Raw genomic sequence first — 22,082 nt, 5'->3', positions numbered from 1 at the left:
CTAAATTTAGTACTTGATTACCCACTATCTTGTTCTAAGTATTAAATTACTTATAAGAAACATTCAGGATCTTGCCTTGAAGTCTACATGGAGTACCCAGCAGTTTTTCTGGCCTTGATACAAAGGCAGGCAACAGGGCCAGCCCCTGCCGTGAGTCATTCCTCAGGGGATCATCTCTTATTCCTGGAATTAAATTCTGTCCCTACTAATTTGTGTTAATAGCTTAAAGAGACTGGTCTTAAATCCTGCGTAAGTGCTCACAGTCATTATTTTAGATGTACTATCTACAAAACATGACTGTTTATTTTCTAGCTTTTACCTCTGGTTTTCTTTCCTCTCCCATATTTTAATTCTGATTTGGTTTAATAGGGAAAAACACATACTATGTTCCTGATAACATGCTAAGTATTTCTCATGTGTTATTCTCATTTTATCTACACACAAACAATAATTACCTTTAAAATAGTTATTAATCATATGCAATTTTAAAGTAAAAGCTGGAATCCAGAGAGGTTAAATAAAGTGTCTAACATTGAAAAGGCAAGTTTTCCACATACTTCTAGTATTAGTAGGTACTAATTAATAAGTAGATTCATAAGTAGTAACTAGCAGCTAATTAGGAAGTAGATCTAGTATTAGAATGTAAGTTTGGATGCTTCTTTGAATTAATATTTACTAAAGACCCACAGTTATATTTAATGTATATCTTGTTCTAACAAAAAGTTGAGTAACAAGTAGCACAGAATTGAGAATGACACTGATGATGGAACAAGATACAAGCAACAACCAGAGACACAAAAACAGACCCATGAAGACTTTAGATAATGGAATTAGCAGACACAGATTTAAAACAAAAACAAAAACAACTGTACTTGCCATTTTCTAATAAATAAAAACAAGCTTGAAAATGTTAGGAAGCTGAAAAATGGCCAAAAATGACAAAATATGTTTGAAAAAGAAACAAAAAGAAAATTTTAGAACTGAAAAGTGTAATTGAAATTAAGAATGGTTCAACAATAGACTAGATACAGCTGAAGAAAGAGCCAATAAACTAGAAAATGAGTACAAGAAACTATTCAGAATGCAAAACAGAGACATAACAATGAAAAGTACGAAAGAGAATTAATGATAAGGAGAATTAGTTTGCCTAACATTATTTCACTGGAATCCAATAAACATTAGCTGTTATTATTACTCTGTCACTTCCTGTTTAAATGTCTTCAGTATTTTTCACTGCCTACAGAACTAAGTATAAACTTGTACAACTTCTACTGAGTCCAAGCTTGTGTCACTCACCGCATGACATGCCAGTAAGTTGAAAGAGAAGGTGCTGGGGCAAGGACAGTGACTTTATTCAGAAAACCAGCAGGCTTAGAAGATGGCAGATTCATGCCCGAAAGCATGGTCTTAACTTAGGGTTGATTTTAGGCTTCTTTTATGTTAGGGAAAGGGGGTGAACAGAAGGGGGCTGTGGTTAGGAGGTGATGTTCAACTCACACATCTGGACGTCAGCAAGGGTCTGAGGAGGGTTTTTAAACTCGCCTTGAGTTGACTCCAGTCATTTTGTTGACATAGGTCTGGCTATGATGTTCCTGTAAACCTATGACAATCCAGTCATCATTCCTGTGCACACACTGTCTCCTTAAGGAAGCAAGGTTTGGGTAAGGGGCTCATGTAAGGGTAATCAATCTTACATGAGCAAAATTCCTTTTGATTATTAACAGCTATGTGCTGGGCTGGAGGACTGACCAGAAGCTTTTTGACCCAAAGATTAAGTCAGCAAAGGAGAAATACAATATGAAGGCAGAGATGACACTTTTTCACTCAGTTATAAAACCTACTCATCTAAATTTCTTTTTACTTAAGTATCATTGATGTACAATCTTAGGAAGGTTCCACATGAACATTGTGGTTTCTACATTCACCCATATTATCAAGTCCTCAAGCATGTCCCCCTCCCCCATTGCAGTCACTGTCTATCAGCATACTAAGATGCTACAGAGTCATTACCTTTTACTCATTTAAATTTATCTCCAACTTCTTCCTAATATGAAATAATAGCTTCATCTATGCTCTTTCTATCTCCATGCCCTTATGTTTTATGTTCTGTCCCACTCTTGCCAGAAAACTGAAGCCTTTCACAGCCATCTTCCTTCCCAGACACAGTCTGATTCCGCACCCCCTCTGCTTTTTCATCATGTTCCATTTATCTGTTAACAATTCTCAAGTTTTATTGCATTATAATTTGCTTGCATGTCTGATGCCACATTTAATTGTATCCTTCCTAAGGGCAGAGATTTTTAAAGTTTTTATTAGAATTTGTTTTTTAGAGCAATTTCATGTTCACAGAAAAATTGAGGAGAAGGTATAGAGATTCCCTGAATACCCTCTGCAGCCACACATGCACAGCCTCCGTCACTATCAACATCCTGAACCAGAATGGTACGTTTGTTACAATCGACTAACCTACACTGACACATCATTATCCCCAATGACCATAGTTTATATTAGGGTTCACTCTTGGTGCTGTACATTCTATGGGTTTGCACAAATATATAATGACATGTATCCACCATTATCATATCATACAGAATAACTTCACTACCCTAAAAAGCCTCTGTGTTCCACCTATTCATCCCTCCCTACCCCTATCCTCTTGCTAGAGATTCTTTTTCATTCATCCTTAGAACATAATATCTGGCACATAGTTGTCCCCAAATAAATGTTTTTACATGGGTTGAATGTATAAAAGAAGGGACAAATTGGGGAGAATCAGAGCTCCTTTGTCATTGTATTGATGCCTGATGTTTTGTCCATTTCAGAATTTACTCATACTGTGCTGTCCTACTCAGAGACCACCCCTAAAAATTACTAACTTTTGGAACCCTGCCTGTTTTTAAGATGCTGATTCAAATGCCACCTTACCCATTAAACCTAAGTCAAGAGTGAGCTCTGGACACTTCCAAGACTTGTTTTATAAATGATTTATTTAATTCAATGTGTCGCACTGATGTTTTTTGTTTCAAAAGCTTATGTCTGGATTCCCCAGTGAGACTGAATTATATTTTTATGTGGTGGGTAGTTTTCATCCCCTCACTTTTTATGAGCAAGAAGTGCCTTTATATATTATTACTTTTCATTTGGGATTGTAGAAAATAGCCTTAGAACAGAAAATTTTTCTGGTCTATGAAGAATTTGTAGTTCCAATCTCTTTTGCTTCAATTCAGCAAACTAGGACAGAAAATTATTGGTAACTAATTAAAAACATACAGGGAAGTAAATTTTTGCAGATTTGAGCTTGCAACAGTTTATATAAAAAGCTATAGAGGACTGCCAAATTGTTGTTAAAATAATATAACTTTTCTATGTGCTAGTAGGAGTTATTCATAGAACATTTTCTATCCATTTTCAAGAATTTCAACCATTCCAAAACTGCATCTTTGATGTTACTTTGTTTTGATAATTTAAGAAGAAAATGTTACACATGTTGCTGATTTTAAAGTCATCTCTTTATTTCTCCTCTCACCCCCAATGCTGAATATGAGAGGATTAATTTGGATTTTTGAAATTTCATTCATTTAGTTTCGACCATATAGAAGTACGTTTATCCAGGCATGATAGTATTGTGTTTATTCACATTATACAAACATTTTGCACAGATGTCAGCTTTTCATCAGGTTTAATTCACTGGAATGCTTTTCTATAGTTTGAGGGACTTCTGGGGAAAATGCTTTATGAAGGCTTGAATTTGGGTTTATTACTCACGGAGAGACTTCTACTTTTAATAAAATCAATACCCATTTGAAAGATTATGGAGGAAAACTTAGCCCAATCATATAAACAAATTCTGTTATTTTTAGTTAAGGTTAGACTTTGCCACTCATATAATAGTGGCAGTTTTAACAACTATGCTGAGTAATCTATCATGAATTGAGTAATAATACTCTTTCTTCTTGGAATAATACTATAGGGGCTCGTTCTGAATGGGCCTCATGAAATCCAGGAGAGGGAGAGTTTGGATCCAATTAATGCCATTCACCATCTATTTAGATATATCATGTGAACCAATCTTCTGAGCCGATTTGTTGGGCAAATATGTCTTTTTAAGACTGTTTTGGTCTAACTTAGTGATGACTTGCTTAATATCTTATCTTCTCTAATACAACTTATTTTGGTCTATTTTTACTATTTTTACTATTTTTACCATTCTAAAAGAAACAAAACATTCCATAAGCATTATATTTAAAATATGCAACCAAGAATATTCCACATTATGATCTTATAGTTGATACCAATTTTAAGTTGAAATCTCAATTCATGTTCACCAAAGTAATTTCAAGTCTTAAGTGGTAAACTGAGAGATTAGGTTCATGGAAGTTCTATTTTTATTCACAGATAATGCCTCTGAGGTAGCAATTACTGCTCCAGGAACTAGTAACCATAGAAACAGCTCTACAGGCCCAACACCTGACTGCTCACCTCCATCCCCCGACACTGCCCTCAAAAATATTGTAAAAGTCATTCGACCCCAGGTAAGTGCCCAGAATGATATCATCTGTACTAAAATGTATTCTGTTTTTGAATTAGCACATGTACAACACTTACATTGCAATGCTTGGACTATTTTATGATATGTAAACGACTTTTAAGTTAAAAGAAGGAACTTGGAAGAGGATGTTTCCTTCCCTTGAATTCAGTTGATGATAGACATTGAAATCAGTATCCACTTAGAAAAATGAATTTCTTTATTCCATGAAAAAAGTAAGTGAAGCTTAGAAAAATGACTATTTCACATCTTTCACCTCACGATATGTTAATAATTATCCTTCGATCTGTTACATGTTTCTGGTGTTCCCTGCTCTTTCAGTCCTCGTCTCTCCGGACATGCTGCATTATTTGCAATCACTTCTCCGTGTTCCAGCCCAAGTTGTTTTGACATATTTCCTTTAAATTCCCTATTCCTTATGGTTTCTAACTAATTGTGTCTGTGTTTGGTATTGCACCTCTCATCACTCCTTATTTCTCTCCAGTGCTCGTTTTCCTCCAGCTAGACTCTCTTTACCCTTTGTTCTTTCCGGTCCTGTCACTTGTCTGTGCGGGCTTCTTTCTCTTCCCTCTTCTCTTTCAGTTGGATTTCCCAGTAGGCGGTTTGCAGGCAAGCTTTAGAAATAACATTGGGACAAGCTGTTCTGTGATATTTCATTGAAAATAGCACTTATGAAGCTGTTTGCATTATATTTCTGCCAACAGATGGACTCGGAACATGGAATTGGTGGTGTTCTCCACCTGGCTCGTTCTGAATGGGCCTCATGAAATCCAGGAGAGGGAGAGTTTGGATCCCATTAATGCCATTCACCGTCTATTTACATATATCATGTGAACCAATCTTTTGAGCCGATTTGTTGGACAAATATGTCTTTTTAAGACTGTTTTGGTCTAACTTAGTGATGACTTGCTTAATATCTTACCTTCTCTAATACAACTTATTTTGGTCTATTTTTACTATGATCATCCTCATCAATAAGATGACATTTCAACTTTACATATCCACTACATACAGTATGTAGAAAATACTTTCATATAAATTATTTCATTTAACCTTCATCAACTTCAAGGGAGTATATATTCTATTCTAGGGCTTATGATAAGGATATCGGCACCCAAAGAGGCTAAGTTTTGCACTTAATTTGAGATACCTTTCCCTTTCATTAGCATCATAGCTGCCTCCTCCATTCCTGCTCAGAGGTTAGAAAAGTACTCCTGAAGTTCATTGAGGCACAGGTAATATTTCACATGGTGTCCCAATATATGGAGGAGGAAAATGTCTTCTTCTCTTTTGCCTTTGCAGGCAAATTTGATCTAGTCCATTTGTTTCAGAAATAAACCTCACTAAATCTAGATTTAGATGCTAAATGTCACATGTATTATCATTGGTTCTCTTATTATATGAAGGTGTTTCTGGTGTTAATTGCTGCTATGACATTTCCAGAAATTTTATTTAGGTAGTAGATCATCCTATATGTAAGTTAATGAAATCCATTACTAAACCTATTTATTTTTATGCCAACACAAATTCTCTAATGTAAATGCATTTAATCATTCAATGAATGAAAAACTAATTCCTTTTTAGATATCTGTAATCTGATCAACTCTGAGACCTTATTCTGTAAATCTTTAGACTATTCTATTTTATTTTAGTATATTTTGGTAAACTTTGGTGAAAACTAGAGATAGTATGAAAGCCAGAGATTCCATCTTGTGCCCATCCCTTGCTTTTGTCCATTATTAAATGTTTATGAAGGCAATGGACTCCACCTGCCTGTAACAATGATGGTTGAGGAAGGAAAAATGAAGTGAGAAAGTCAGGAAACTAAGGGTGGTGTCACTTAAATTAGAATCAGTGCAGCTCATAAGTATACAGGTAATAGGACAGTAACACTAAGGTATGTATTTGGGGAAAAAATATAACTTCAGTTGGGCCCCTCTTCCTTTCACCTCAGACACTGGAGTGCATTATTTGTTTCTCCTTTTGAGTTCTGATCTCCTGGGGCTCCTCATTCATTGTAGAGGGCAGGGAATAGAAAATTCAGTGGAAGTAATTGTGAGGGAGTATAGGGGTAGTATATGTGATTTCAGAGAAGGGTTTGGAGACTAGAAGACATGGATGGGGGACAGCTAATGGATAGAAAAGGGGACTCCCTGGCGTGTTCTGACAAGTCACAGGTGTGTCAGAGATGGAACATTGTCGAGAGCTAACTGTTTGAAAGAAAAGATAATTATTGGTTAGCTTATATAAAAGCCTATATTTTGATCACAGGTTTAGTCCTCTAAAGTGTTTGCTAATTCTGGCTTTCTGTCTGGAAATTCGAGAAATACGAAGTTAGATTGATTTGTGGGTATTTAAACACATTATTTTCATTTACTAATTAGAAATTAATAACATGGTTGAAAGGATCATTTCACTCTTAAATCTGGTGATGAAGTATAAAGGCAACTTTATTCATAAATTAACATTTCTTCGGGCATTAGCAGATGTGCTCAGTCTTATTTTAGGAAGAATGGTATAGAATCGATGAGAGATAAAAGCAGAACTTTTATCTCATTCACTGCAGACACTGCTTCAATAGAACAAATTAAGTTGTTTACCATTTACTACAAGAATGCCTTTATCTAGTCCTCTTTATCCATAACTCTACCTGTAAATAGAGAATATCTACTGTAACCAAGGAGTCCTTCTTTTTAGGAGGGCTGAAGTTATATTGCATGTGTTTCTGATCAGTTGTGTGAATTACTCGGAAGCTGCAGGCTTGCAGTGCTGTGCTGAATTTGATTTTATCAGGCGTGTTGGTTAATTCCTAAGTCACAGCTGTTAGTGCGTCATCCTGGGTTTGCTCCTTTCACCTTTGCTTCTCTGGGCACGTTGATGTTGTAAAATTCTCCAGATTCTGAAGCATTCTATTTTCAATTCATAGCAGCTGAAATATTTATATGCTACTGGTTTCTCTTTGTTTCTTTCCAGTATTTTAACCTGCAAGGCTGAGTTTCTCTGTTTAGAATTCGCAAGGCTGGGTTCATGTACTTATACTTGAAAATAAAATTGTTTTTTAAATTGAAGCAATACTTGGAAATACTTCAAAAAATGTTATCTTTGAAAAAAAATTTCACTAAGTCTATTGACCTACCAGTTTCTTCTTTCTATTAAATATTTATACACTACTTGCAATAGCTTTTGTGTTTTTAATATTTTCCTGGTGAGGCATCTTTTTCCCTCCTAATTGAAGAACCAGATACAGTTTGGGGAATTTTGACCATTGTATACGTAGGTGTTAGCACCACTTGAAGCAAGGTGTAGAACATTGTCGTGCCCCAGAAAGCTGCCTCTTGCCCTTTTCAAATCACTTGCCTCCATTCCTACCTCAGAGGCAACTTCTTTTCTTTTTTATCACTGTAGATTAGGATTATCTATTCCTGGACTTTATATAAATGGAATCCTACAATGTAGGCTTGTGTGTTTTGTGCGTCACTGCCTGGCTCTCTTCATTCAACATAATGTTTTTGGGACCCACTCCCATTGTTCCCTTTTTTGCTGAGTAGTTTTCCATTGGATTAATATAGTATAACATGTTAATCCATTCTATTGTTGACTGATATTTGTGTTGTTTCCTGTTGTTTGCTATTTTGAATGAATATGCTGTGAATATTCATGTTCATGTCTTTTGTGAGCATATGTTTTCATATAAATATCATGGAGTGGACTTGTTGAGTAACTGGGTAGATTGAGTAGCTAACTTTATAAGATACTTTCCCAGAGTTTCCCAAAGTAATTCCATTTTATAATCCCCAACAGAAACATGAGAATTTCAGTTTTTTCACATTCCCACAAACATTTGGTATACTAGATGTAGATAAAGTGAAGGTTCCTATGGCCAGGATTCTCACCTGGCCCTGGTTGGCTAGCTCTGCACATGTGTGGGTAATGTTGACTCTCTATAAAGAGCTCCTCCTGTTGCTCTGGGCGACACTGTGGCATGGTGCACGGCTACAGGAGAGCAAAGACTGGAGTGGTGGCAGCACCGAGGACAGAGACTGAGATGGAGATGGCTGTGGGGGCAGAGAGGCCTAGAGGCCGAGACTGGCTTGCTGCATGCAGACTCGCTCTGAGTGGATGAGATTCTAGTGATTGACCTGCCACCGTGGGAATAAAGTTGGGTATAAACGCTTTCACCCCAAGGATGTTCCACTGTTATTTTTGGGTCACATTGAATCCATGGCAAACTTGACAATGGGTTTCATTCCTGGGCAAGTTCGCTATGGATTCAGTGTGACCAAAGAAAATGACAGCAAAACATTGTTGGGGTGAAAGGGTTATACCCAACTTAATTTCCAGGTGGCAGGTCAGCCACTAAAATCCCGTTCACAGAGCGAGTCTGCAGGCAGCAAGCCAGTCTCTGCCTCTGGGTCCCTCTGTCCCCACAGCCATCCTCCAGGCCTCTCTGCACAGTTGTCCTGCACAGCCGTCCTCTGAGCCTCTGTCCTCAGCGCTGCCACCACTCCAGCCTCTGCTCTGCTCTCCTGCAGCCTTGCAGCCCTGCCACCGTGTTATGCCCAGAGCACTGGGCGGAGTTCTTTTTATAGAATCAACAGCCATGTATTGCCTACAGGTGTGCAGTGAGCTAGTCAACCAACAGGTGAGAATCCTGGTCACAGAAACTCTCATTTTATCCACTGCAAGACACTAGACTTTCTAATTTTTTAATTTTAGCCCTTCTTATGGATTTGAAAAGATTTCTCATTATGGTTTTAATATGTGCTTTCCTGGTAACTAATGATGTTGAGTGACTTTCCTGTGGTTATTGCCCATTCTTTTTTTTTTTTTTTTTACATTTCTTAATTAGAGTCTTTATTATTTTAATGCTTTCCATCATATATGAAATGCATACAAAACTAAAAGATATCATTTGAATATATGGTATGATTTTAATAAAGAATGTACAACTTAAAAATTATGCCCTACATTTTAGCAGTAACTTGAACAGACCTAATGAAATTCAGTTTGAACATGGGAATTTTCCTAAAGGGAAGGCTGACGATTTTTAAGCATAAAGAAGTGCTAGAGGTGGGCAGAGTACAACAATAATTTTAAAGATACGGTTGAAGCTTCAACAATGCAGGTGTTAGGGGTGCAACCCGGGCACAGTAGAAAGTCTGTGTATAACTTTACCCAAAAACAACTACTAATAGCCTACTGTTGATAGGAATCCTTATCAGTAACATAAACAGTCAATTTATATATATTTTGTACATTATATGTATTATATACTGTATTCTTACAATAACATAGGCTAAAGACAAGAAAATGTTTTTTCAAATTGTTTCAAATCTGAAAAAATTTTCCAATATATTTATGGAAAAAAAATGGAAGAAGACCCATGAAGCTCAAACTATGTTCCTCAAGGGGCAACTGCAATTATTTTGGTAAAACTGAGTTTGCTTTTTATCTAGGTGTCATTTATGGAAGACAAAGCTGTATTTTGTTCACTAAATGTATTTGGCATTTGCTTTTTTTTTTTTTGAGAGGGTATCTCTCATATTTATTAATCAAATGGTTGTTAACAACAATAAAATTCTGTGTAGGGGAGTCAATGCTCAATGCACAATCATTAATCCATCTCAAGCCTAATTCTTGTCAGTCTCCAATCTTCTGAAGCATAAGGAACAAGTTCGTACATGGTGAACAAATTCTTACATAGTGAATAAGTTCTTACATGGTGAACAGTACAAGGGCAGTCATCACAGAAACTTTCGGTTTTGAGTTATTGCCCATTCTTATACCTTCTTTTGAATAGTGCCTTTTCAAGTCTTTTTGATGTGATTGTTCAACTTTCTAATTGCTGACTTGTAAAAAGTCTTTATAAATTCTTCTGTGATTCAAAAGGCATGGATCCTTTGTCAGGTTTATGTACTGCAAACATTTTTCTCCAGTCTGTGATTTGCCTAAATGTTTAATGGTGACTTTCAATGAACAGAATATTTCAATTTTGGTGATATTCAATTTATCAGTTTTTTTCTTTCATGGTTAGTACTTTCTGTGTCTTGTCTAGGTTGTGAATATATGAGCCCATATTTTTTTTCTAGACACTTTCTGGTTCCGGCTTTTCCGTTTAGTTATGTGATCCATTCTAATTGCTTTTGTATGGTGTGAGGTCAGCATAGAGATTCTTTTTTTTTCCTACATAGAAAAGGACTTCTTTCCTCCTTGACTGATTTAATGCTTTAGTATATCACTTTCTCTTTCCAATTGTTTGTTGCTGTTGTATAGAAATGCAATTGAGTTTTATATAATCTTTGTATCTGCCACCTGGATATTTCATTTAAAAGTTATAGTGGGTTCTTTTAAAAAAGAGTTCCTTAGGGTTCTCTCCTGTCATCTGAGAATAATGATGGTTTTACTTGTTCTTTTCTGATCTTTATGCCTTTTCTTTTTCTTACTGCTATGACTGCAGTGCAGCAGTGCATGGAAGTGGTAAAATGGCAAAATCAAAAATCCTTGCCTTGTTCTGTCTTTGAGGGAAAGCATTCAGTATTTCCCTACTAAGCATAATATAAGCTTTTTGCATGGACCCTGCTGCTCTGAGAACTTGCCGAGAGTTTTTAGCATCAGAAAGTGTTTGAAGTTTTTCATGTTTTTTTCATGTTTTTGAAGTTTTTCATAGATGATCAGATGATCTTTTTCTCTCTGTCTGTTGATACAATAAATTACTTAGTTTTATTTTGGGATGTTAGTCTATCTTTGCATTTTTGGGATAAATACTAGTTTTTTATGGTGTCTTATCTATCAAGCACTATACATAATAGTACATGATTCAAGAGACACTTCAGATAAAGCAGTAGTGTGTGGTAAGATGGAATTGATCTATGAGAGGCAGAAGTGACTAATAATTTGAGCCTGATTGGCTGCGACTTTGAGATGAATATAGGAAAGATGAATAGGAGTTCATTTTCATGAGGGAGAAGATAGCATGATAAATTTGGTTTTGTAAACTTATTGAGTATGGGGCATGAAATACAAATTGGTAATATGGGTATGGAGCTCTGGTGAGGGGAGAGCTTAACATAAAGATTTACAGATCGAATTTGATGGTGAGAGAAGATAGTACCACAGATGGAATGCTAAGAATGTTCATGCTTAAGGAGTATAATAAATAATATTTGCTGAACACCTAATGTAATTTAATTCCTTGATTTTTTTTTTTGGAATGGATATTATCTTCACTTTATAGATTAGGAAATTGAGAACCAGGAAATAAGTAATTTCTTCATATACACTTTACAAAGAAAGCCTTAGCAAAAGAAAGAGAAAAGGAATATTGAAAGATATAAGAGAAGGAAGAAAAAACATGACTGTGAATATTAAGGGAGGAAAGAAACTTGAGAAGAGATTAGTCAACACTGTCAAAACTTGTCAGGAGGTGGAGGAGAAGGGAGCTCAAAATGTCACTTTATTTGGTGATTATCAGGGCAAAGACCTTCCAGAATGCAAGTCCCTTCAAGTGGAAAAGGTAGAAGCTTAAGATGCAAAAAGCTGAAGAGTTGTAGAAAGGCAACACATTGATTGTGGATTAATCTTTTGAACAGTTTGGTGGTAGAAGGGAAGAAAGTAGTATGGCGATGTGTTGAAGGAAGGGCAGAGTTGAGGAAACAAGTTTTTCTGTGTATTTCAGGGTGAAGGAAATTAAACCTGATTGTAGAGAATGAGAAAGAGGAGATGAAAAATTCATTGGGGAGACATGAGTGATGGGACTGAAATGTTACATTTTATAATAGGAAGAGTGACTAAATCCAAAGTTCAAAGTTGAACTTTGAACTAGTTCCAAAGTTTAAACACCCTGGCCTTACTGGATGCAAGAGACAACTGGGACAAGCATTCGTTAAAGCACTGGATTTTTGGGCTGTGCCTTTAGTGGTGGTTTTAGCTGGGTAGATTTTTCCACGTCTTTCTCCTGTTTCATGATACAAATCAAGCCTGAAATAACAGAAGAGGGTGTTGGAGAAGTAACTGAAGGTGGAGGCAGAACATCACAGTATTTTAGCACATCACAGATAAATCATTCAAACAGGTGTTTAATATGGAACACTATAATAACATGTGAATGAATGTAAGTAGATGCTAACAGGAAGCCAAGCTGGAAAATCTGAGGCGCTCCTGGTCCTGTGGAGATTCCCACCACGTACTTTAAGTCCCATCTGAGAGGAATCCAACAGAATAAGATGATTTCAGGTCATACTCTTTCCCAGCTAAGGTGGGACCATATTAAAGAAAAGCAGAGGCCGTAAGGGTAAAGGAAAGAAAGAGTCAAGGGCCCCATTCTCTCAAGAGACTAGGGAGGTGATTTGAAGAAAGATGAGCTGCTCCTGAACTTCTACCGATGATGGGCTCTCTTTAGATCAGGTGACAACTCAGCCTGAAGGAAATACATATTTTGGATATTCTTCTGGACTTTTTAATATGCTTAATAAGCTAACAATGAAGGACTTTAAGACAAACCGCCCTATTACTTCTACTATTAAAGGTTTTAGAACTGGTGTTACATAAAATTCTTGCAAATTTAAAATAACATTTTACTGGGCACTGTGGGGTAATAAAGTACATATGCTAAATCTTAACATTAGAAATGAGAGTGGGTATGTAAAAAGCAGAGGCATGTAACTTGGAAAGCATACAGAATATTGGATTGAATTGCAGCAAAAATAGATGAGGTATAAAGACCTTCCAAGAAATAACCTTTCAGAAATATTTTTATTTTTATTATTGGGTATTGAGCCATTTATGCCTATGATTGAGCATGGTGTTTATTTCTTACAAAAACCTTACAAGGTACAGATTTTTTTCCCCTTATCTTTACTAGTTGGGCCTGAGACTTAGAGAGGTTGAATAATTTCTCCAGTGTCACAGAGCCATTGACTGGAAGAACTCTGGTCTCCTAATTCCAGCAGCCTATTTATGTTAATCAGCTCTTTATGGAGAGAATACTAAGATGGAATATTGATATTCCAGTGGTGAACAATAGATTTCAAAAAGGAAAAAGTATAGAAACACAGATGGCAACAATTTTTAGCCTAAAATCAGGAACCAAAGAAGACTGTATTCAGTAATTTAGAGTCTTGCAACCAAAGTTAAGGGAAAGTAAGAGTCTAAAAACAAAGATAATAAAGTAATAGAAAATAATCTTAGGTAAAACAATTTGGAAAGGAAAAAAAATTGAGAAAGAAGTCAGTGGTCCCAACAATTGACCAGTGGTCCTCAACCAATTAGAATTTTCTGGGAAGCTCTTAAAAAAAATGCCTGGGCCCTACCCTAGACCGATTAAATCAGTGTCTCTCAAGGCATGTACTTTTAACCTGGTATTCTTGGATAGGCTATAGATGGTCTTTGAAACTCTTGGTATCATATGTAAAATTTTGCTTGTGGTGCCTTTTTCTAGGAGTTAAATACTAATCATGCTTCTGTCACATGCCTTCTGTGTAACCCTTCTGGCCCTCAATTTGTCAGCAGAATGAAAATCGTATTTGCCTCATGTGATTACTAGTAAAGCTCAATCAGAGAAAATGTGCCATGGTGCTGTGTAAGCTATAAAACCCTATAGTGACCCAAGTTGTTGTTATAGTGGTGATTAAATCCTGTTTGCACGCATTTGAGATACGACCTTTGAGAGACAATCTTCTCACTCTCCTTATCTCTTCACAAGTGGTTCTGATGATAGCACCTTTGGCTTTTAGGAAATACATTTGGGAGTTTTTAAAAATTCCCTAAGTCATTTGAATCTACCTACGATGATTTTGGCTGTATATGGGCAATTCCTACCTTCAGCATCTCATTCCTTAGAAAAGCCAGAATCCGGGAAGCAAGGACTATGAGTTGCATCCTCCACTGATGACTAAAATCGCTGCCATTCTACACAGAGGTCATGTCAGTCATCTGCCAGTGGAATATTACTTATCTTCATTTCTCTTTTGATGAAATCCTGGCTGGATTACCCACCCGACCCCCGAGGAAAATGGGGAATTACTTGTTACTGACACTCACTCTCTACAGGTAAAAAAAAAAAGTCATGTCCTTTTCTAAGAATAAAATGGAATTCTCTGAATTTTGTGCCATTGACAGCAGCAGACATTATTAAAATGATATTTTTCTTCAGTTTAATTGACATTTTTTTCTTCCACATACATAAAAATCTCAGTGAATGCCTAGACTGCTCTAGGCTGTCTGAATAAGAATGCATGGATGAAAAGTCATTGGAAAATATTTATTTAAAAATAAAATGTCCAGAAAGTAGAGTTGCCATTATTGTTTTAAATGTCTTAAGTAGCAGACTAGCATTTGAAATCTATTCTCATCCCTCCTGTTAGGTCAATTATTATTAACTTGTACTGGATAAAGTTAAAAGCCCCCAATTATCTCTGCCTCCAAATTCATGGAAACCTCTTTGACCACATGATGAATAGTATACCTAATGTATGAATCTGAAGCTAATGACTTCAACATCCTAATGTTACCTTTTCTGAAATTGTGGAATTTAGCTGTGAAAGTACCATAGATCATGTTGTTTATTCATTCATTAAGCATTATTTATTCTTTCACTCAATAAGCATAGTTGAGTGCCTACCATGTGCTGGGTATCATAAGAGGAGGTCTCAATATGAAAATGATCTGAAAGAACCTTTAATCAATTGAAGGAAACTGCTGTAAACAGATTATGTTTGAAATTTCTCTGATGGAATTCACTGAATGCCCTGGAATCATCCTCAGACCTTTTCTCTTCTCAATGTACACTCACTCCCTGTGCCCTCACATCCAGTTTCAGAGCTTTAAATGCTATCCGCATGCTGATTACTCCTAAATTTACGTCTCTAGCTCTGACCACTTCCCTGAACTCCAGGCTCATGTCCAACCGGCTACTCTAAATCTCAGTTAAACATCTAAGAAGCACTTAACATGTGAAGCACTAAACTGTATTTCAGTTGATGGCACCCCAGCTAAAAGATTTGACCCCATCCTTGATGCTTTTCTTCCTCTCACCCCAACCCTCCACCCATCCAAGCCATCAGAAAATCCTCTACGCCAGCAATTCTCAAAGTGTGCTTTGAGACCCCATGGCAATTTCTAAGACCCTTTCAGAAGTTCTGTGAAATCAAAACTCTTTTCATAGTAATACAAAGACATGTTGCCTTCTGTTTGTGCATGAGTGCCTGATGGCATTTCCCATCATTGCTCTGGGATGTGCAATGACATCATAGCTCTGATGATTAATGAAATGTGCATTTGTGTGTTCTTACATTTTAAAAGTATCTCAGTTTTCATTTTTGATGTATTAACTGTCTACAGATTTGTAACAAAACAACTCTCATGAACAAAAAACTCTTTAGTCTTCTCAATAATTTTAAGGGTGTGAAAGGGTCCTGACATCAGAAAGTTTAAAATTTGTCCTCTAGCTTTCCTTTCAAAATGTATCTTCAATCAGGATCTTACCATCTCTCCTCTGTCACTCCTATGTAAGCCATTAACATCTCTTGCGTGGACTTTCGAAAAAGCCTCTTCTCCTGTTTCCTGGCATTGACTGTTATGCCTTTATTGTCCTCTGGCAAATCAGCAGACAGACTTACATAAATCGGATCCTGTTATTCATCTGCTCAGCCTTCTAACGTCTTCCCGTCTCACTCAGAGGAGAGGCTTACAAGTCCCTGTAGCGACACTCAACCTCTTGATTTATCTCCTATCGTTGTCAGCCTAGCTTGCTTTACTCCAGCCTTACCGCCTCTGTGTTACTCTGTTACAGATAAGCAAACAGCTCCTGCCTTTGGTTGTTCACATCTCTGACTTGTCTGGAATGCCCTTTCTTCAGAAGCTTGAAGGGTTCTTAACCTTTCTTCCTTCAGGCCATTATTCAGATGCCACCTTGTCAGAGAGGCCTTTACCCTGACCACTGAATAAAAGGGATCCACCACTTCACTTTCAATCTCCTTTGTCCTCTTTTTTCCTTTGTAGCATTTTTCACTCCTGAATTAGCATTTATGTGTTGATTTGTTCTGTGTCTTTCTCCCCCCCTCGAATGCACGAGAACAACAACTTTATGGTATTATATTATTAAATCCTCAATCCCAGCACCTAGAATAACACCCGATAGATATAATTAGTGCCCACTAAGTATTATTTAAATTAATTAATTGAGAATGGTAGAGTAGCGAAAACTATTATAGGAAGGGGGTGCTCGAAGTGAGCTTTATATTTGAATAGGAATTATCTGGATGGAGTGGTAAGTATGCAGTCCAGCAAACAGGATAAGGTGAGCAAGGCGTTTCTAGTTTTATCACTTAGTTCTAGGCCAAATTTACCATGGGCTCTTCTAATAAATCCAGGAGTCCCAGCCAGATATTGCACCCTTCTCCCTCTGCCAAAATTCAAAACTCATTCTGAATAGTGTTCTTAGAGGGAAAAAAAAGGGTCTCGATGGTCAAATACATTGGGGAAATGGAGGGTTAAACACATTTCTTCACTGAAGGATTTTTTTCATAGCCTTTCCCCCACTACCACTCCTAGAAAACCATTAATATTTTTCACAACTGGTGATCCACAAAACACAATTTGGGAAAAATGATATAGGTCACTTGGTATGCTTCTGTGTAGCTGACCCTAGTGATTCCATTCTGAATTGATTTTTCTACTCATTCTGCAAAATTCACACTGTTGAGAAAGGGCGCGTGTTGGCTCAGCAGTAAATATGTGTCCTTCTTTCAGATGTTACAGAGTAGAATCTATACATTGTCTACTTAATCCTCTCAGCAACCATGTGAGACAAGAGGGTCATCATGATTCCTGTTTTAAATATGAGGAAAAAGTAAAATAAGTATACTGTATATTACACCATATTGAAAACAAGTTTTAAATCAATTGTGTTAAAGGTCTAAGCCAAAAATGATAACTAGAGGGATCTATAGTTTTCACTGTAATACAGTATTATTTAGCATCATTCTATTTTACACTGATTGCATTCAATATGATAAGCGTGTTTCAAGCATTATATTAGGCACTATGAGGAATTTAAAAGTTTATATAATTGTTTGGGTTTAGGAGACAGATTAACCACACTGCTTTCTTTCACTCCCAGATTCAGAGCCAATAGAAAGATGGGATGCAGGAGTTGGACAAAGTAAAATCAAATATTAAAAATTTTTTACTATTACTGATAAAACTGACTGTACAATGTGGTTCTAGATACGTGTTTGCTGTAACTTTACCCCTGAAATAGACCAGATCCCAACCCATCACTGGCACAACTGGACAATCTACAAGGTGATCTTGTCCCAGAAGAGCACAGAGTGCATGTCTCACCCTGACATGTGGATTCTGAAGAGGAGAAACCAGAGGGGGAAGACATACACCTGCCTAGTTCTTTCCCCATAGTCATTTTACAGCTGAGTAACTCCCACCTTAGGGAATAAATGAGTGCAGGGTTGGGAGAGAGGGCCAAGAATGTCACTCTGACGGAATTCCCCTTCTCGTAGAAATATAAGGCCAGAGAGTACAAGTCCAGCTAACAAGATAATGAGAGTCACTTTATTTACTCAAATACTCTGAAGTGTTTGGATAGTTAGATTCACTACGTTTACTTGCTGGACCTCCTTTTACTCACTCCAGAAATCATCTCCTCCTTCCTTACATCAAGTAATGGCACCACCATCTACTCGGTTTCTCAAACCAGAAACTTGAGTTGCCCTCGTCTCCCCCCTTTCCTTCTCTCCCTAAATCTAACCAGCCACCAAACTATGGCAGTTCTTTTTCCCAAATATCTTCCAAAGCTCTCCTCTTTTCTCTGCTCCCACTGCAATCTTCCCTCTGCAAGTATCTTAATTCACCTTCTCTTGACTTGATTATTGAAATAGCTCCCATTATGGCTCTTGCTGTCATTCTTTCTGCTTCTAATTTATCTTTTTATCTTCTCCATTGCTCACAGAATGAGCTTCGTGTTTTATTATTACTGTTTTATATTTTGAAACAACAAAGAAGTTACATGAAGTTAGAAATGCAATATACATTTGCTTCTTGGAACAAATGGTAAGTTGCTGATCTGATACCCCATCAACCCCAAATACTTTAGCATTATGTTGTTTCTTACAAAGACATTTATCTATGATCAGAAAACCATTAAAATCAGATCCTTAACTTTGATGTATTACTACCATGTAATCCTAAGACCCAATTGAAATTTCACCAGTTGTTCTAATATCTTTTATGATAAAAAAGATCCAGTCTAGAATCATATCATACATTGTATCTAGTTATCATTTCTCTGTAATCTCCTTTGATCTGGAACAATTCCTCAGTCTTCTCTGGACTTTTCAAGCCATGACACATTGGAAGATAACTGGGAAGTTTTTATAGAATGTCCCTCAATTTAGGTCTGTCTGATATTTCTTCATAATGATTTTGGCAGAAAGATCTAGAAGTGACTGACTCTGTGTTGTTTTGGTTTTGGCTGTTTGTTGCTTCCTATCAGGTGCATGATTTTGATATTTTTATTCCTGATGTTGTTCACCTTGATCAGTTGACTAAGGTTGTGTCTCCCAGGCTTCTCCACTAGAAACTCTTACCCTTCTGCAGTTTATAAGTATTTGGGGGGGATTGCTTTGAAACTGTATGAATATCCAGTTTCTCATGAAACATCTGATTTTTTCATTTATGTATGTTGGTTTAGTCCTGTGTTTTCCTCTTTTATTCAAATTAGACTCCATTACTATCATTACTTCTTTTGATACTTAAATTATTTCTGATTTCATCAAACGGAGCCTTCTATGGCCTTTTGCATGTCACCATCATCCACTAAGCACTTCCTTGCCTTCTGGAATGACAAGATATTCTAGGCTACGTCACTTTCCCATTCCCAGGTATGAGTAAGCTCTATATCCCTTTAGTGGAAAATGGTACTCGGATGCCAAGATTTTGGCATTAAGTATATTAGGCATTAAGTATATTTATTGCTATTGGGATTTCACTGTTCCAAAGTCTTCTCAATGGGCTGAGCTATGAAATATTTATATATATGTATAGTATGTATAGGTATGCATGTATGTGGGAATAAGTGTGTAAATACAAATTTATATATGCACACATCTATATTTCTATATCCATCTCTACCGAACACCATGAGTTCGTAGTGATAACATGATTTCAGTATAAACACCATGGAATTCATTTCCATATTTGTAATTTATTCTCTGATAATCAGAAACCTGTTTTCCAGTATCGTTAATGTGGTTAGGTATTTGATTTTCCCTAATACCATTTAGGGATATCCCCTATGCGAATACCTGCTTCACCCCATTTGCCACCTACCCCCATGCCATCCGCACCCTGCTCAGGGTATTACACACACCACCCTCCACCTTATCTTCTCAGTGTTTTGATCCCCCCATTGGACTGACCCTTGGTGGATCTCCTCCTCACCCTAACAGTGCTTTGACTCCCCATCCCAGCTGCCCTCCACACGTGGACGCCCTCCACACGTGGACACCCTCCAAACACTGCCAGCTGTGTGACATCTATACCGAGATTCTCCTCTAGAGGGAATCTCGTTTGGGCGCTGTCCACAGTGCCAGACTTCTTCCCCTGGTTGAGAGTGAACTTACGCTGTCAGGCTGATCATACGATCCACTTTTGAAAATACTTCCAAGCTTCTTATCACCTCCATAACACCCAGACTCCTCAGTAAGGCATATTTATGTCCTGCACTGGCCTTCTCCTCTTGATGAGCACCACCTCCAACATGCAGTCCTACTAAACTCCTACATCTTCCTAGGGGGAACTTCTCTCATGCTTTCTGATACAGTCTAGATTGTGTTTCCCTCTTTCTCTTCCTAGTTACATCTATTCTTCCTTCAGGATAGGACCCAAACATTGCCTAGTATTACCCTTTCACACTCCATCTCCAGTGAGATGTCCTTATCCTTTCATCCATTTTGCTCATACATATTTGCTGAGTGCGGTCTATATACCAGTCTTCATGCTAGTACAGGAAATGTAATAGTAAGACACAAGAGGTCCCTGCCTTCATGGAGCTTATAGCTCAGAGGCAGTAGATAGACAATGATCAAGCAAAGAATGTGATTTAAGATTGTGCTAAGTACTATGAATGAACTAAACAGAGTAAAACAGAAGTTGGAAGAGCAACCAGCATTTATATCCGAGAGGGTCTCTCTGAAGATGATATCTGAGTTTGGACAAAAATAAAGAGAAACAGCCAGCCATGCAGAGAGACGGGGGAGGAGGTTCCAGGAAAGGGACATAGCAATACAAAGAAAGGCCCTGATGATGAGATGAACATGTAATAGAGGAACAGACAAAGTTGTGTGTATTGGAGGGAAGTGCTCTGTGATGAGACTGGAGAAGATGGGGAACACATAGGTCTTTGTAAGAATTGCAGATTTTACTACCAGTACAGTTAGAAGCCACTGAAAGCCTTTCAACAAGGATGTGGCATGAATTGATTCACATTGTTAGAAGATCACTGGCTAGAGAATGCCTTATGGAGAGTAAGCAGAAGCAGGGAAAATACTGAGGATGTTTTGTAGTTGTCCAGGAGAGAGAGTACAGTTGCTTGGATCAGGGTGGTGCAGTGGAGATTTAGAGAAGTGGGTGATTTTGAGGCACATTTTCAAAGTAGAAGCCGTGGTACTTACTGTTGAGCTGAGTTCAGGGGATATACCATATGAATCAAGCATGCCTAGGTTTATGGCCTAAGTAACTGTGAAAATTATGGTGCCATTTACTACAAAGAATCTAGGTGAAATCCATGGGTTTTTGTGTGTTTGTTTTGGTATTGCTGGTGTTGGGGAACAAGGGTCAGAGGTCTGTTTTGGCTACGTAAAGTTTGACATATCCTCTAGATGTCAAGTAGATAGTTAGATGTAAGGGTTTCTAGCCCACTGTGCCCCTAAGCATTATGGGTGTAATTCCACATTATTTTTATATGGGTGTACTTCTACATTATTTTTATATGGGTTTTTGTAAGAGTCTATTTATGCCTCAGAAAAGACTGGAAAACACGGTGAGGGTATTACTATTTGTAAAAGCAGAAATTGCAAATGATTCCCCACTGGTCTATGAAATTTCTGTTCTTTAATTCTTAGTGGTTAGCAGAGAATTTGACAATAGCTATTTCTTGAGTGGGCATAGGGATAACTGATGTAATTTGACATGTATGAGGAACCTTGTATGAGACAGCAAGCCATAAATACTAAATTGAATTGAGTCAAGCACCAAACCATATTGCTATTTTAATTAAGATTGTTTTTCTCTCAAATGCTTCTTTAATAGCAGAAGCAAACTCTACAGCTATATTACATCTTCTATTGGATTCCATAAAAAATGCAACCAAGAATCAACATAAATAGACATCTACATAATAATTGTAATTATACATAAAATAATAAATTAAGAGGATCATTAGGTTAGTGGAAACATGAGAGAAAAGACTTTTAAATAAGTTAAATTATATGAACAAACATTAGGCAATGCACTTTAACAAAGT

At 37.1% G+C, this 22,082-nt stretch overlaps 1 protein-coding gene across 14 annotated transcripts in view; it reads left to right on the top strand.

Annotated features, from left to right (window-relative positions):
* The window catches only part of ANKS1B (ankyrin repeat and sterile alpha motif domain containing 1B), a 995,298-nt gene that overhangs the window by 393,249 nt on the left and 579,967 nt on the right, over positions 1-22,082 (top strand). For all 14 annotated transcript variants that reach the window (XM_073213673.1, XM_073213674.1, XM_073213669.1 and 11 more), the window contains exon 11: positions 4,396-4,532. In XM_073213673.1, coding sequence (XP_073069774.1) covers positions 4,396-4,532 — 137 coding nt within the window. The remainder of the gene's footprint in view (positions 1-4,395; positions 4,533-22,082) is intronic.

The sequence above is a fragment of the Manis javanica genome, chromosome 10, assembly GCF_040802235.1.
Source record: "Manis javanica isolate MJ-LG chromosome 10, MJ_LKY, whole genome shotgun sequence".
In the NCBI taxonomy this organism is placed as follows: domain Eukaryota; kingdom Metazoa; phylum Chordata; class Mammalia; order Pholidota; family Manidae; genus Manis; species Manis javanica.
Note: the sequence above shows the minus strand (reverse complement) of the source record. Positions and strands in the feature narration are given on the sequence as shown.